The sequence below is a fragment of the Oncorhynchus clarkii genome, chromosome 26 (genome assembly GCF_045791955.1).
Source record: "Oncorhynchus clarkii lewisi isolate Uvic-CL-2024 chromosome 26, UVic_Ocla_1.0, whole genome shotgun sequence".
NCBI classification, from domain to species: domain Eukaryota; kingdom Metazoa; phylum Chordata; class Actinopteri; order Salmoniformes; family Salmonidae; genus Oncorhynchus; species Oncorhynchus clarkii.
The window spans coordinates 7,890,171-7,906,065 of NC_092172.1; the positions used below are offsets into that span (position 1 = coordinate 7,890,171).

At 44.8% G+C, this 15,895-nt stretch overlaps 1 protein-coding gene across 3 annotated transcripts in view; it reads left to right on the forward strand.

The window, feature by feature from the left end:
* LOC139384685 (PHD finger protein 21A-like) overlaps window positions 1-15,895 on the forward strand; it is a 50,059-nt gene that overhangs the window by 23,844 nt on the left and 10,320 nt on the right. For 2 of the 3 annotated variants that reach the window (XM_071129508.1, XM_071129510.1), the window contains exons 6-9: window positions 13,774-13,947; window positions 14,075-14,329; window positions 14,682-14,765; window positions 15,420-15,740. In XM_071129508.1, coding sequence (XP_070985609.1) covers window positions 13,774-13,947; window positions 14,075-14,329; window positions 14,682-14,765; window positions 15,420-15,740 — 834 coding nt within the window. The remainder of the gene's footprint in view (window positions 1-13,773; window positions 13,948-14,074; window positions 14,330-14,681; window positions 14,766-15,419; window positions 15,741-15,895) is intronic. The other variant, XM_071129509.1, reaches the window with a different exon arrangement.

Here is a 15,895-nt window from a genome sequence, read left to right on the forward strand (position 1 = left end):
AAATGTTTACATTTCATGGATATGCTGGTGATACGATTATGTATGCAATTTCCCCGACTGCTGCCCTGGCTGTGACAACGCTACAGTCTGATTTTGCAGCTGTGCAGGAAGCTCTCCAAATAATCTCCAGAAGATGTTTTGATTGGATGCTTTGAAGTCCCTAGGACAATTCAGACAGCTGATTTATTTTATAATGAAGAATGTGTTCGTTTTAAATGAATGTGTTTTTGTATCTTAATGTGTATATTGTCTATATTTATGTTTATCTATACTTGCCTGTTTTATGTGCTTGTTTTTGTATGGTGCAGGGCTCATTTGCGAAATAGACTCTAGTCTCAATATGACTTCCCCGTTGAAATAAATGGTAAATAATCTGAATATTTCTCTGAAAATCCTTTTTACTCTGGATAAGGAAAGTCGCTTTCCGTTGTTATTTGTAGAGACTCAGTAGCTTGTCTTTCTGAGCGTTATGGTAGCTCTGTTGTCGAGTTGACATTTTATTGGCTTTTGAGAGGTATACCGCTGAGGATGGCCGTGAGAATAAAAGGGGTTCAACCACTGGTCAGATCTGGCCTGATAAACTTGGGACACACGGGGGCAGAAAGTGCTGAACCTACCTTCTCTGTTAATGTACTCCAGGGAGACTGTGTGTCTTATGTCTCTTTGTGGGTTGGTCCAGGATTTATCCATATTTTCAAGCAGGTTTCAAGCAGTAGAAGAAGATTCCAGCATTCTGTATTTATGATACTATGTGGCGGTCCCTTCCTCTTAAGAGGTGTGCTATTCAATTTGGTCTGCAGAATTCAAAAGAAAAGGCTGCTGGCCCTCCTTTAAATGAGGGATCTCTATTGTCTCGGAATACCTGTCTGTCTGTGTGGCTCCCACCCCGGGATAATAAAACACCTTGAGCTCCTCCACTGTAGAAATAATGACCCATGGCACTGACACTAGGCACAATTGAATCAATTTATCTGCAGTCTGTCCTTTCTTTGACTGCCTCAATGGTCTGAATAGTACGAGACATTTTATGAGGAGAGGAACCCTGTGGGTCCAGAGAAATGGCACTGCGCTGGATGGTTGGGCTCGTCTCAACTGGCCTGCCCAGTACTGAATAGAGGGGAATCCGACAGACTGGCTGTGACGTGACATTATGGCTCACTGTAAAAGTCTCGCAGCTAACCTCCCTTTTTCAGGACCCTGTCTTTCCAAGATAATTTGTAAAAATCCAAATAACTTCACAGCTCTTCATTGTAAAGGGTTTAAACACTTTCCTATTGTTTGTTCAACGAACCATAAACAATTAATGAACATGCACCTGTGCAACGATTGTTAAGACACTAATAGCTTACACACGGTAGGCAATTAAGGTCACATTTTTGAAAAGTTAGGACACTAAAGAGGCCTTTCTACTGACTCTGAAAAACACCAAAAGAAAGTTGCCCAGGGTCCCTGCTCATCTTGCTGAACATGCCTTGGGCATGCTGTAGGCAGGCATGAGGACTGCCGATGTGGCCAGGGCAATAAATTGCAATGCCCGTACTGTGAGATGCGTAAGACCAGCGCTACAGGAAGATAGGACGGAAAGCTGATCGTCCTCGCAGTGACAGACCACTTGTAACAACACCGTACACAGGAACGGTACATCCGAACATCACATCTGCGGGACAGGTACAGAATGGCAACAACAACTGTCCAAGTCATACTAGGAACGCACAATCCCTCCATCAGTGCTCGGACTGTCCGCAATAGGCTGAGAGAGGCTGGACCGAGGCCTTGTAGGCCTGTTGTAATGGCAGGTCCTTACCAGACGTCACCGGCAACAACGTCGCCTATGGGCACAAACCAACCGTCGCTGGACCAGACAGGACTGGCAAAAGTGCTCTTCGCTGACGAGTAGCGGTTTTGTCTCACCAGGGGTGATTGTCTGATTCGCGTTTTATCGTCGAAGGAATGAGCGTTACACCGAGGCCTGTACTCTGGAGAGGGATCGATTTGGAGGTGGAGGTTCCGTCATGGTCTGGGGCGGTGTGTCGCAGCATCATCGGACTGAGCTTGTTGTCATTGCAGGCAATCTCAACGCTGTGCGTTACAGGGAAGACATCCTCCTCCCTCATGTGGTACCCTTCCTGCAGGCTCATCCTGACATGACCCTCCAGCATGATAATGCCCTACTGCTCGTTCTGTGCGTGATTTCCTGCAAGACAGGAATGTCAGTGTTCTGCCATGGCCAGTGAAGAGCCCGGATCTCAATCCCATTGAGCACGCCTGGGACCTGTTGGATCAGAGGGTGAGGGCTAGGGTCAATCCCTCCAGACATGTCTGGGAACTTGCAGGTGCCTTGGTGGAAGAGTGGGGTAAACATCTCACAGCAAGAACTGGCAAATCTGGTGCAGTCCATGAGGAGGAGATGCACTGCAGTACTTAATGCAGCTGGTGGCCACACCAGATACTGACTGTTACTTTTGACTTTGATTTTGACCCCTCCTTTGTTCAGGGACACATTGTTCCATTTCTGTCAGTCACATGTCTGTGGAATTTGTTCAGTTTGCCTCAGTTGTTGAATCTTGTTATGTTTATACAATTATTTACACATGTTAAGTTTGCTGAAATAAAACGCAGTTGACAGTGAGAGGACATTTTCTTCTTTTTGTTGCTGAGTTTAGTTGCACTTTGCCATTTGTGAAAACGTGAGGAATAGAAAGACTGTATGATAATATGCTAGATAATGGAAGGACTAAACCATTGACGCCAATGAAAAAACCTTTTCCCCATCTTGTGTCAATGCTTTTATTCTTAACGTGTGAGATTTATGAAGATGCAAATGGATTAACACAGACTGTCAAGCAGTGGAGTAAAGTTTTAGCATTCTGTATTCTTGATACTATTATCACCCTTATATTGCTCTAGGGACACAGGTTTGCTAGTGGGGCATTTTTGGGCAGGGCTGTTTTTATGGCTACTTCAGGAATGGTTCAGGGCTGGTTTCAAGACTGGTGCAAGTTTGGTTTGGGCTTGGTTAATCTGGCACTCCGTCTGAGCTGTATATGCAGGCTCTAACGAGAGTCCCTGCTGCGAGGCCCAGTTATTATCACCCACCGTTGCTCTTCCATGCGTGGAACAATTGAGTGAGTCTGGATGTGCGTCTCTGCTGTGTGCCCAGGAAAGAGACAAGGGAGGTAGGGAGGAGAGAGATGGGTGGGCATAAAAAGAGCTGAAAACTAAAAAGTGCTTTAGTGTTGTTGAGGGATGATTCACAGTATTGCCCTGAAATGAACCAAACATTTCCTGCATACAATATATGGTTGTCCTCGGCTGCACTCTTCTATATGCAGACAAGTATTGTTTCACACAATTTCCAATTGAATATACATCAAATTAAGTTTTCTGACTCTTAATGTACTTTTTAATTATTACCACACTCTTGAGGCTGTACCACACGTTAAGTTGTGCTTTCCCCTCCTCACACTTTGAAAACACACACAGTAGAGGCATACATATTACATTCAGCCCACCAGGTAGACTCCTATTTCTTCTGTGTCAGGTACCTGTGTTGGAGTCAGTCTGCACAGGGTTCAGTGATCACTGTTCCTTAGCAACAGGTGAGCCATATGGTCGTTTCTGGCACAGTCAGTCTTTTCGTGAGCAGCTGGCTAGAACTTTGAGTTTTTTTTGTTCTGCTGGCGCTTGTGGGGTGATTAGGGTTGCACTTGTGTCTGGTACAGGTGTACTGTATGTCAGTGATCTCCCGGTCACCTCCCAGAGTGCGCCAGCACATCTTCCGTAGACATCTAGCTCCGTCTCAAGAGAGGAGAGTAAAGAGCCAGCCCCCTCACTGACTTTTCCCCCTTACAGTTCAAAGGTTAGTGGAGTAGATGCACCTCCATTCTACCCTACAGCCCCTTTTAAGAACACCCTCAACACTTTAAAAGCTAACGGGGGAAGAATGCATCTCTATCTCTATCAAATCTCTATCATTGTCTTTTCTCTTTAAACTGAAAATAATCAGAAAATCCCTATTCCTTAGAAGTGCTGTGGCGTTGCTAAGTCACTGTTTTGAAAGGAGAGCGAGGGAGGGAGGGAGTGTGTGTGCCAGAAAGATGTGCTTTAATCCAGCAGCACGGTGCCTCTCTGTGTTAGAATGTCAGCTCCACTCTTCCACACAGATGCCCCCTGGCTCCCTGCACTGTGGTCTGGAGAGGAGACTGTGGCAGGCCAGAGGAGTGCAGGAGAAAGGGAGCAGCCTGGCTGGCTGTCACTGGGAGAGTGGGGTCCAACTACCATGCTGTCTGGGAGCCGTGTGGGGAGGAGTTTCACTAAGACATGCCCCCGCGCTGTTCCACTGCAGGTCTGTCCTGTCCGACCCCCGGAAACCTTAAACTACAATCCGGGATAATCTCCTTGATGCCTGACTAATACAGTGAAAATCAGAAATTAGCCTCATAGACTCCCTCCTGGGGTGTGCTTTCCTCGGCGTGTTCTTAAAACTAATGACCCCCACCTGCTAGTTCACTGATATTTAAATCTCCATCACCAATCTCTCGGTAGATTAACATTTGCTCAGGCTGAATAAGCCACCAGGCCAAGGTCTTTGACTCAATTGAAAGTTCCTCCAAAAAACACATCCGAGTGCTATGTGCTTTATAGGACGCTTTGACGGTGACCACAGACAACGAGCTTGTTAACTATCTGGGTAGATGGGGATTCTGTTTTTCTCTCGTTTTTTATTCTGTACTGAGAAGGATTTAGAATATGCGTCATATGAGAAATGCTGTAGGTAAAATAAAATAAAAAATCATTTATTTGGTCAATATTAGAAGAAAATTAACAAATCACCCAATTGTGTTAATACTATTTAGTTGCTTTATCTATATCAAAGCAGGTAAAGCTCTGCTCCTGGTGGACTCAGTAAATTGATTTTAGAAATTAAGTTTGAAGATTAAACACACATTCATGGAAATGCTAATCCTTTTCCTGCTCGGGGTGCAGTTTACATTGTTCAGCACTTTGTACTTTGAAAGTAGATTTGTATTCAGTGCCCTGCACTTCCTCCCACCCCGCTAGAGCGTATCTGCAGGGAGCAGGGCTGTCTGGATAGAGAAGAGGTTTTATACCTGCTTAACCCACTTTCACAGCGCTCTGTGGCTGACTGTGAGACTGACTGAGTAAAAGAGAGCAGCGCATACCCCATGATGCATGTAGTTGCTGAGTAAATACTTCATTCTGACGGTGTGTGTGTGTGTGTGTGTGTGTGTGTGTGTGTGTGTGTGTGTGTTAGGAGACTGTACAGCTTTTACTGTTTCCTCCCTGGGTTTTAGCTCTAGGTGTGGTGGGCTTGATGGGAGGGGGGTAGAGCTAAGTCTGCTGGGTTATGCTTAGCTTTAAGGCTGACAACACGTGAAAGTGCCTCCCGAGGTCAACCTCTACTGTGGCCAGCCATGGTTGCATTAATAGTAGTGACACGTATCTACCATGCACGTTCATCGGATGTAATTGATCAATTTCTTTTTTTTTTTTTTTTTCATTTACTTATATGCTTGTGTATGCTTTTAGAGGCCTTATGATAATTACCTAAGCACCCTCTTGTTCAACCTCTCTTTTGTCTCCACTCCTATCTCTAAAATACAACAAAAAAAGAAGCTGCAATGTGTTTAACACTCCCCCAGCTAATTGATATTAACGACTACCATTAAAGTACAACAGCATAGTAAATATCCCAGGATCCCTTACAATGCTTGACAATGACGCCATCCCGAGGTAGCTCTGACTTTAAACTCAGGCTCCTGTGAGAGGAAGATGAAACTGACGGGATGACCAGCTCTTTTTTACTTGTATTTGACCCTTTGTAAGAAATGTCTACCGTTTACTATTGTCAAGCAATAATGTAACTAATAATGTCAAGTAACAGAGTAGATAGAGATGGACGCGGTATGAAATTGCCACAATCTAGTGCAACTGAGGCGGCCTGGCTGCGTTTACATTTATTATATATTTTTTTAAATCACACTCGTACTTACTGTAATATGCATTGGTCACTCTGCCTCCGTGAAGAGCGTTGTCTTGGCAGCAGAGTGTTTGACAGTTAAGGGAATTGACTATCACTTTCACTGTAACGGGTGATAATGAAAGGCACAGGGAAAGGGCAAACGGTGGAAAGGGGTTGTGTGGAGGAGCGACATGATGTCAGGCTAGGACAGGATCCCTGTTACTCTTTCATGTTCTCAGTATTTTGCCTCACAATCTCTGTCAGTTTGTTGAAAATGTGCTCTCATTTTAGTGAAGGAGATATGACCTTGCCTTCATTAATTAGACCGCTGTGGCGTGAAAATAATCTCATGACAATACAGCTCTACCTGACACTTGGTACTTTTGAATTGGCTGCGTGTGCGTAACTGCGTATATATATATATATATATATATATATATATATATATATATATATGTATATATGTGTATATATGTGTGTGTTTGTGTGTGTGTGTATTTATGTGTGGCGATAGGATCTTTTGAGCGGTGAATAATTGTAGCTGACGCATTGCATCCTCCGGTGTTTATTACTCCCTCACGAATCTTTGCTGCGAAACAAAAGGACATGGACGACTCACTCCCTCTAACTCATGGTTTCCCAACCCTCTCCTCGGCGGGGGCCCGCCCCTCCCCCCGCCAGAGGTTTTACATTTTTGTTTTAACCCTGAACTGGCACACCTGATTCAATTAGTCAAAGGCTTGATGATTAGTTGACTAATTGAATCAGGTGTGCCAGTAGGGTTAAAACCAAAAAATTTGAAACTTCTGGGGGGGACCTTGTGTCCAACTGAGGACGGCAACAGGAGTCTACTGCAGCGGTAGGCAGTGCTGCGGGGACCTGGAGTTCCTCAGGCACTTCATGGTTTCGATTGAACCGACCTGGAAGACCAGGCATGTTGAATTTAGGCCGTCACTAAACTGATCAATTAGCGGATCAATGGTGCCTAGTTGGAACAACCATCCTGCAGTACCTGCAACACTCCAGGAACAGGGTTGCCTACCCCTTGCTCTACTGTGTGTACAGCCCAATGTAATCTGTAGTGTGTGTGTGTGTGTGCGTGCAAGCATGCCAGTATGTGTTACAATTACACACACTGGCTGCAGTAGGGAGGCTTTGTATTTGTCATGGATCTGCCCAGATGGAGCGAGAGGAGAGTGTTAATGTGTGCCTGTGGTGGGTTTAGTTCTAGCGTCGAGAGATAGCGAGAAAGAAGGGAGGGAGAGCGAGAGAGGGAGGACTGTGAGGCAAGAGGTAGTGTGAGAGGAATTTCAATCAAGGGCTCAACATGCTGTTTAAATACCATCAGCACAAAAGGGGAGGGGAGACTGTCGGGGGGATAAATCCTCACACCTGAGAGGCTGAGAGGAGGCAGGCAGCCCCAACCCTACCAGACCTCCCTCCACATGGCTGGGAAGCGCCAGATGTGCCGCTCACATTTCATCCTGTTTCAGAGGAAGATAAAAAATGAAAATATAAAAATGAGAGGGTGAGGAAAGCCAGAGTCAGCAGGTCTTAAGCCAATGATGATAGCTGAGTACCAATACACAGGATCTGGCTTTTATGGGAAGAGATACATCTTGTTGATGGTTAGTACTGGATGCCATCATTTATAAGTCTGTTTATCTTGAAGTTTCTAGTTTTTATTGTCACAGGCATTTCACTGTACTTGTGCATTTCTTCCTTTCTCTTTCCCATGCAGTAATCTATATCAGTAGTACTGTTAAAAAAAGTTTTAAAAAACACAGTCAGTATACTCCATTCACCTGAAAGGTGTGGCATATCAAGAAGCTGATTAAACAGCATGATCATTACACAGGTGCACCTTGTGCTGGGGACAATAAAAGGCCACTCTAAAATGTCCAGTTTTGTCACACAACACAATGCCGCAGATGTCTCAAGTTTTGAGGGAGCGTGCAATTGGCATACTGACTACAGGAATGTCCAGCAGAGCTGTTACCTGAGAATTTAATGTTAATTTCCAACGTTGTTTTAGAGAATATGGCAGTATGTCCAACCGGTCTCCTAACCGCAGACCACCTGTAACCACTCCAGCTCAAGACCTCCACATTCGGCTTCTTCACGTCTGAGACCAGCCACCTGGACAGCTGATGAAACTGAGGAGTATTTTTGTCTGTAATAAAGCCCTTTTTGTGGGGGAAAAACTAATTCTAATGGGCTGGGCCTGGCTCGTTTAATATTTTTGTTCAGTATATATGCCATATGTACATTATTTGACCCAGGTCTGCTGTACACGGTTTCCATGGCACAGCATGACATGAGGAGGAGGAGTGGGCCTGAACAGAGTGTACCCCTTCATTCCATCTGTTATATCCCTCCCTTGAGATGAGATGGGGAAATAAAGGAGCTTGTGCTTTTATAAAGTCAACCTCATCTGTGAGTCACTGCTTCCCTGCTTCCCCTTCCATTTGAAATGACAGCATTCTGTCCTCGTTGACAGGGGGATGGCCATCGGAGGCTGAGTGATGAAGTGCAATTTACCCTCGCCCGTCACTCACACGGTAGAGATCCCAGTGAGTGATCGACGTGCAGTCGGGGACTCATGACAAAGAGGTCTCCTAGTAACGGCAATGCCGATGACGAAAGGGCTTTAAAAAAAAAAAAAAAAAAATTTAACATGCGCCATGGGTTTTGACACACCCTGAGGAAAGCTCACAGAGGAAACAGCTGATGCTTTGAAGCCAGAGACTAAAGACCATTTAGCAGAGCATTGGTTCAGATTTTTTCCCCGGCAGGCAGCCTTTGGACTTTCCACCATGTATAATTTGTGAACGACAGACCCTCCCAGAGAAAGTGGGAGGGGGGCCAGTTATAGGGCGCCCTGCTGTGCGTGCTGAGTGAGCACTGGGCCTTTGATTAGCCAACCACTGCTTTGCGCCGTATGTTCAGCAGCCAAGTCAGCACTTCAGCAGACACACGGGGCTTTCTGCAAGGCCTCCGAAACACGCCAACACGCATCTGGAGATGACTCACTTGTGGTTCAAATCTATAACTGGAAAGGAATTGTTGCTATGGTCTCTCAACAAATGATTTTAAGAAAGTACATTAGGCTGTGTGTAAAATGTAGTTATTGTCCATTCCTGTTTTGGTTTTTGAGAGATTTGTGTCTTTTTGACCTCGTATTTATTCATCATTTATTATGTAAGCCTTGACCACATTGTCTGTACATACAACTGATAAACAGTGTCCCCCATCAAAGAAGTAAACGCTTTGATTTCAGTCATTCGAGGCTCTGTGACCATATTGGGCCCTTGGGGGGTCATCTCTGCCTTTGCAGGTTTCTTACCGTATCTTACTGGGCTGTGTTCCCTCAACAAAAAGCATTCCATCACTAAGGAGACCCCAAAAGGAAATGTAACTGTCTGAACTACCGTATGCCCCCAAGGACTTCTGCAGAATGAAACTCATCCTGCTGTAAAAATGGTCTCTGAAAAGCTGCTAGCTTGGTCTAGCTATTACTGAGCATCAGATAATACTGAACGGTAATGCTAAAAGATGCGGTACATTTTAAAAGGACCTAAGGACAGTAGTTAACATACTGTAGCTGTATGTGGAGTAAGAGAGGTGGAACATTTGAGGATGATTCAAGATGTCTTGCATTCGCCCAAGATGTCCCAAGACCTTAGCGGCAGATAGCTGTTGTCTGAGAAGGACAACTGTCAGAATCATGAGGGTGGTCTTTGATGAAACCTGTTTCACCGGTGGCAGCTGTCCTGCTTTGCGTGCTTGTGTTTGCGTGCTTTGTGGTAGTGTGCGCGTGCGTGGCACAGAGTTATTTGTCCATTGACTCAATGTAACTGATGGCAATAACAGCAGAGAAAGCTTTAACGTGCCCAATTCTTCTTTGTGGAGCACTAAATGGCAGCTCGTGCATATGCATCAATGACCTTGCCAAATAAAATCTGAAGCGTTACACTGATTTAAAAAAAAGAAGAAGCAATTAATGTGGAGTCCTTTTACACGATAATCTAATTAGAATTTCCGTAATAAGCGGACGGTAAAAAGGCTGGTTTAAAACGAAATCATTAGTTAATTAAATAAAAAGTATAATAGAAATCACTGCATCGGTCCTCAAGGCTTAACAGGAGTGCGTGCACTGAGCAGATTATGAAATTCCAATGTTGAGCCTTTAGTCCTTATTAGTAGTGTTGCACGGTATACCTAAACGTCTGTACTTTTTTCGATAACATTTTTAAAAAACGGTCCGGTACTAGAATTTGTGTTATTTTCAGTCCTTCTGTCAAATGTGTCTCACGAATCAAGCCTGTCTATCAGCGTAGCCGACCCCACTTACTCACTGCTAACCTGCACTTGGAGTCTGGGCTGCGTCATGTTCGCTCCCAACTCATGCTGCACAGAAGTTAACCCACCTGAATAATGCGACACGGCATGTAGAAATGTTGCAACTGTTAATTACTGTTTGCAAAACGGGCTAGTACATTACAGGCTAGAACACTTTACAATGGAAGAAGACGCTGGTGGCTTCCAGCTTTGTTAGCAAAATGTCCTTGCTAGCTGAGAGCTAAAGCTAACATATTCACTATCCCAGTACCTTGTTTGTGATAATATGCAACCATAAGGCAAAATATGCAGCTTTTCCAAGCTGATTGCCACCAAAAGCGTTATTCGTTTAATTGATTTCAATTCAATGAATTGTCTGTGTAACAGACATATACAACAAAATGTACAATGTGGACCCAGAGGATATCACTTGAAAGTATTCATTAAGACGCTTATTTCCAAAGTGGTCCTCGAGTGGTCCGTTCACTTATTTGGTCTCACTCACGTCACTCCCAAAGATGATCTATAGAGAGCAAAAGTAATGGCGTCTTTTTGTAGGCACTAACTCCGCCATGGTTCATTGGACAAAGCCTATGGGGAAAATGAATGCTGTTTTTTTGGAGGGATTTTGAATAAACGCAGGAAATCAGGTCTGTGGTAAAAGCAGGCTTAGGAGATCTTGTACGTTTTGTTATATGAGATCATCTTCATCAGCTAACGGCACCAGTTGTGAATTCTTCAAAATTCATGTAATAAACCATTTAAAGGCTTTACAATTCATAAAAGTCATGCTAACTGACTGCTATTATCTCAAATGGAAGGGAAACTGATTTTGTCATCTGTAGCCCCATGAAGTCAGTCAAAACAAGCTCTAGAACTCAATGCACGCACACACTGCTATTGAATATGCATTCACCTGTATTGTGGATAGGCCTAGGCTACATCTCGATTTACGCAGTTTATCAACAGAGATTTACCATGCAAATACATGATTACCATTATGTAGTTAGATTGGTAACAATCAAATTGACTTTATAATTGATGAATTAATGCATACATGGAAGTCTCTGAAAAAAAAATTATGTAAAAAAAAAATTGGGGGGTGGAAAGCTGCACTGAGGGGTGGAAAGCTGCACTGAGGGGTGGAAAGTGCAGCGCCTGTAGCAGTTAAATAGGCCTGGTTTAAGAGGAGATAAGGGAATATGAGCAGCATCACCATGTAGAGCTGACAGGACCCTCACCTCAAAACCAATGAAAGATTACATTAGAGGTGTGCAGTGGTGGAATTGTGGACCAGAGGGGGGATGTAGCACATGAATGGAAGTCACTGTCTAATTCTGACACATCCCCTCTTGTTAAACTAACACACAAACACATGCCATTCACAACAACACTTCTGAAAGCCTCATGCTTGTTGCTCTTCCCTGGAGCTGTGTATTTCCCATGCACAGGTTGGCCTTTTTGTTCAGACACGCATGTGTTTGGCTGTTAATTGATGTTGCAGTTGCCATGTGGTCTCAGAGTTTGTTCATGCGTGTCAGATCTATTTCCAAATAGGCTGTTCCGTATTGTACTACTGCTTGATATTGATCAACAAAAATATTGTATTTTGATGAATAGGAAGAAACTTAAAGGTTGTTTTCCTATTGGGGATCAAATTAAGTGGAAATGGTATTTCAGTGAAATACTTACTTGCAAGCTCTTCCCTCAACAGTGTAGTATGAATCTAACAATTGTCAATGCCAGTAATATATATACCAACAAAAAAAGAGCAGATAAAAGTCAGATAAAAGGTAAGAAAGAACATACATGATTGGGATTTATATTTATTAATTAGTGGTTATATTTTCCTTGTAAAGCTACAGTTGGGTGTTTTTACTTGCTCTGACAGAATGTACGTAGACAGTCAGTTACCCTCCAGAAAGTTTGGCTCAGCCCGCCCACGGCTACTGAGAGGACGTTGGCTCACTTTTCACTGCAGTGAATGGACAGAGGTGAACTAGAGCGGTCGGACTCTGTTCTGTCTTATCAGACGCAGGCAGCAGTGCGAGAGGGGGGTGGGGGGGGGCTTTCAATGCATACGTCAATAGAGTGAATGTGAGGGAAGAATGAACTGCGTCTCATTGTGCTGACTTCATCATACGTGTCCTCCCCTATCTCCTGGCTGGCCTGCGAGGGGCAGTGCCAGTGCCACAGTCAATGCGAACTAGTCTGAAGCCAAGCCAGTTGGAAAGTGTGTGTGTGCAAGGTTCAGCAATTAGCTCTCTGGGCATAAAAGAAAGCAGGAAATATTATAAACCGCAAAGCATTCTATGAGCCTACCAGATAAGGCTGGATGCTCACTGAGTGGGTAAGGTTACAGATCGTTGAGAATGTTTGTGATTTGCTGTGTCAGAACCAGAATAAACCTGTTGGGGGATGGCACAGATGATTTGCCTAGAAGCAGGCTGCTCATAACTGGGGTAGGTGCCCTATGTGCCGTAGCCAGGGGGAATCTGGGACACCTGCCACTTCGCTTGCTGTCAGCCTTGTGTGTCTTTGTCACAGTGTGTGTAAAACGGTTCCAGGCGGTATTTTATTGGACAAAATTCCAAACGTGAGTTTCAAGAACTGATTCTGCAGGAGGCTAGAAGGATTGTTCATCCTCGTTTACCTTGTATTAATGTTTAGCTGTAGTAGTTGGTTGTGGTTAATATATACACATGTAATACTGAATCTGTGCCTTTTTGCCATAACAAAGGGATAACTAGAAGTCTCCAGGACACTTCCTGGTATTGCCCAGTGAGGGTTACATGTGTATATGGAACAGGATTTAGGCCTACAAGCGTTTGAAAATAATCCTCATGTCATTTTATTAAGGTCTAGTCCGAATAAAAATGTGGATACATAGAACATTTGTTTTTTATTCAACTATCAACTGGGTAATGTACATCGTTTGGATTCTTTAGTTCAGTGCGCGATGTGGCCATTTTTTGGTTTGTTAGCTGATGTCGTCTATTTTGGGGTATAAATTTAACCTGAGGCAGATGCTGTTCTCTTCAATGTGAATTTAACCTGAAGCAGATGCTGTTCCTCTCTCTTCTCGCTCTTTCTGTTCCCATTTACCTCACTACCTCCCTCTGCCTTAAGCAGAAAGCATTTCTATTACGTTTAAGCAAAAAATGCCTTTATTGCCTATGAAGATACTTTTTTATATATCTTTTTTTTTTTTAAATGACTGAATCAGCAACGAAGGGAATTGAGTTTGTATGAGGTAAAGAATAACATTTGACAAGGACAGTTGCTTGTCTCTTTTTACATTTGTTTCGTGCTTTTGATATCCTGGTACTGGACAGTTTTGTTTGAGTCATCATTATGTATGTACCTCTCTCTAGGACAGCACGATCCATATGAAAACTTCAGAATTCCTTCTGTCGACTTAAATCTGTCTGTCCTCCGCTGTCTTGCAGAAGAAGGTGGTGGAGCAGCTGAGGAAAGAGCTGCTGGTGAAACAGGATCATCTGGAGGTCCAGGCCCATCAGCAGCCCCAGCACCCAGTGCAGCCTGATGGGAAGGCCTCTGCCCTGCCTAACCTCCACACCCCACCCTCCCTGCCCTCACCTGACAAACTGAGCACGCCACAGGTACTTGCTCACACACACACACACACACACACACACACACACACACACACACTGCTGTAATAGTAATCTGTTCGAATGTATTGTTGAAGGGTAGCCCTATATTCAACTTAGCTTCTCTCCTGGACAGAACACGATGACGGTCACCCCGGTCATCGCCACTAAGACTCTACCTCTGGTACTGAAAGCTGCCACCGCTACAATGCCTGCTTCCGCCGTGACGCCGCGACCCTCCGTCGCCAAGGTCACAGCCATCAGCAACACGCCCAAGGCCAGCATAGGTCACCCTGACTCACTGAGTGCACCTATCAACCTTCAGACATCCAGCAAGTTGAGCCATCAGGGGATGGAGCCGGTTCGGATAGTCCCCAAGAACACTATTGTTGTAAGTATACTGTATGTCCGGCATGTCACTCACTCTGCTTCATTGTCTGCACATACAATTCATTTACACGGAAGTGTCCCTGAAGTCCCGATTTGTGTTAATAGTATATTTCTGATTTTGTAAACAAACATTTGAAATTACGGGGCACAGGTGGGGTGGCCGTGTTCTTTAGATAAGGAGGACGTGTCGCCCTTTTCTGTGTCGCTGCAAGAGTGTCTGCAAATGCAGATTTCACAAGGAATGAGTCGGATCTGAGGCCAACTTTTCTTCACTGTGCGAAGGTCTATCTCCTTGAGACTGTGTGTGGTTTTCCGCATTCTCTAATGTGTGTAAACGGATGGTTTCATCACAGGTGCAGGCCACTGCCCAGCCTATCAAAGTTCCTCAGTTTATCCCTCCGCCTAGACTGACGCCTCGACCTACCTTTCTAACGCAGGTTCGTCCACGTGGATCTCCCCTCCCCTCACCCCGCAGCCTCTCTCCAGTAACACTAGCAGGGGGCGTTTAGACTGGATATCAGTCCTAGAATGGCCAGCTTTTAATTCGTTAGCTATCATCTGACGTCCTATAACGTCAAATGTACTCCATTTGAGGCAGTTTGATTGGATAGCCTACCAGACTACAATGGGTTTTCTATTCAGCGGTCTGAATAGGGATTCTACTGGAGGGGACTGTTGGAGCAAGTTCTTTCTAATTTGTTGTGTTTGTCTCGTGTTCTTTTGTGACGTGTGTGTGTGTGTGTTCCTGCATTCATATGCTTTTTGTTCAGGACCGAAGGCTTGGCCCAAGACCTGTTTCAGTGGCATTTTCGTAACCCCTTGCTAACTACCTGGCTTCACTATCTATGTCAGCGGTGTTGTTCCTTACCACGTGCTTTGGCTGTTCCTTCAATCTACCTGCCCAGTGCCAACCCACCTCCTACTAACCTTTGTTGTGAATGTGGCATGCCCTCTGTTGTTGCTGCTCTGTGTGTTGATCACAGAGGGCTAATGACAATGCTGACAATTACATGAAGCTCAATTACTGTTTAAAAGACATGGGCCCTTACATACTGTATACTCACTATCCTCCTGTCTATATTGTGGACCAGGTCCGACCTAAACCAGCCACGCCTACGCCCACTTCCATGGTACCCATCGCCCCTGCGCCCCCTCCTCCCATGTTGGCTGCTCCTCAGCTCCTCCAGCGGCCTGTCATGTTGACCACCAAGCTGACCTCCACCTCACTGGCCTCCACCACCGGGCCCATCCACCAGGTACGCGTTGTAAATGGCCAGCCCTGCGCCAGCATCACCAAGACCCTGCCCTCTGCCCAGCTGACTGGCATCGTCATCACCTCGCCGGCCACCATTACAGCCACCCTGGCAACTCATCAGACCCTTCAGATCAGAAGCCTCAGCCCTGACACCAAGGTGAGAGAAGGGGGAACAAAGAGGGGGCGGGCAAACTTGATTTGTTTAAATTACCGTCTTCTCCGTGGACCCAATCAAATGAAATCTATTAGCTTCCAGATAATATTTTCAGTAGGGCCGTCGGTAGTGGAATTACCATTTTCATTGCTGTTAAA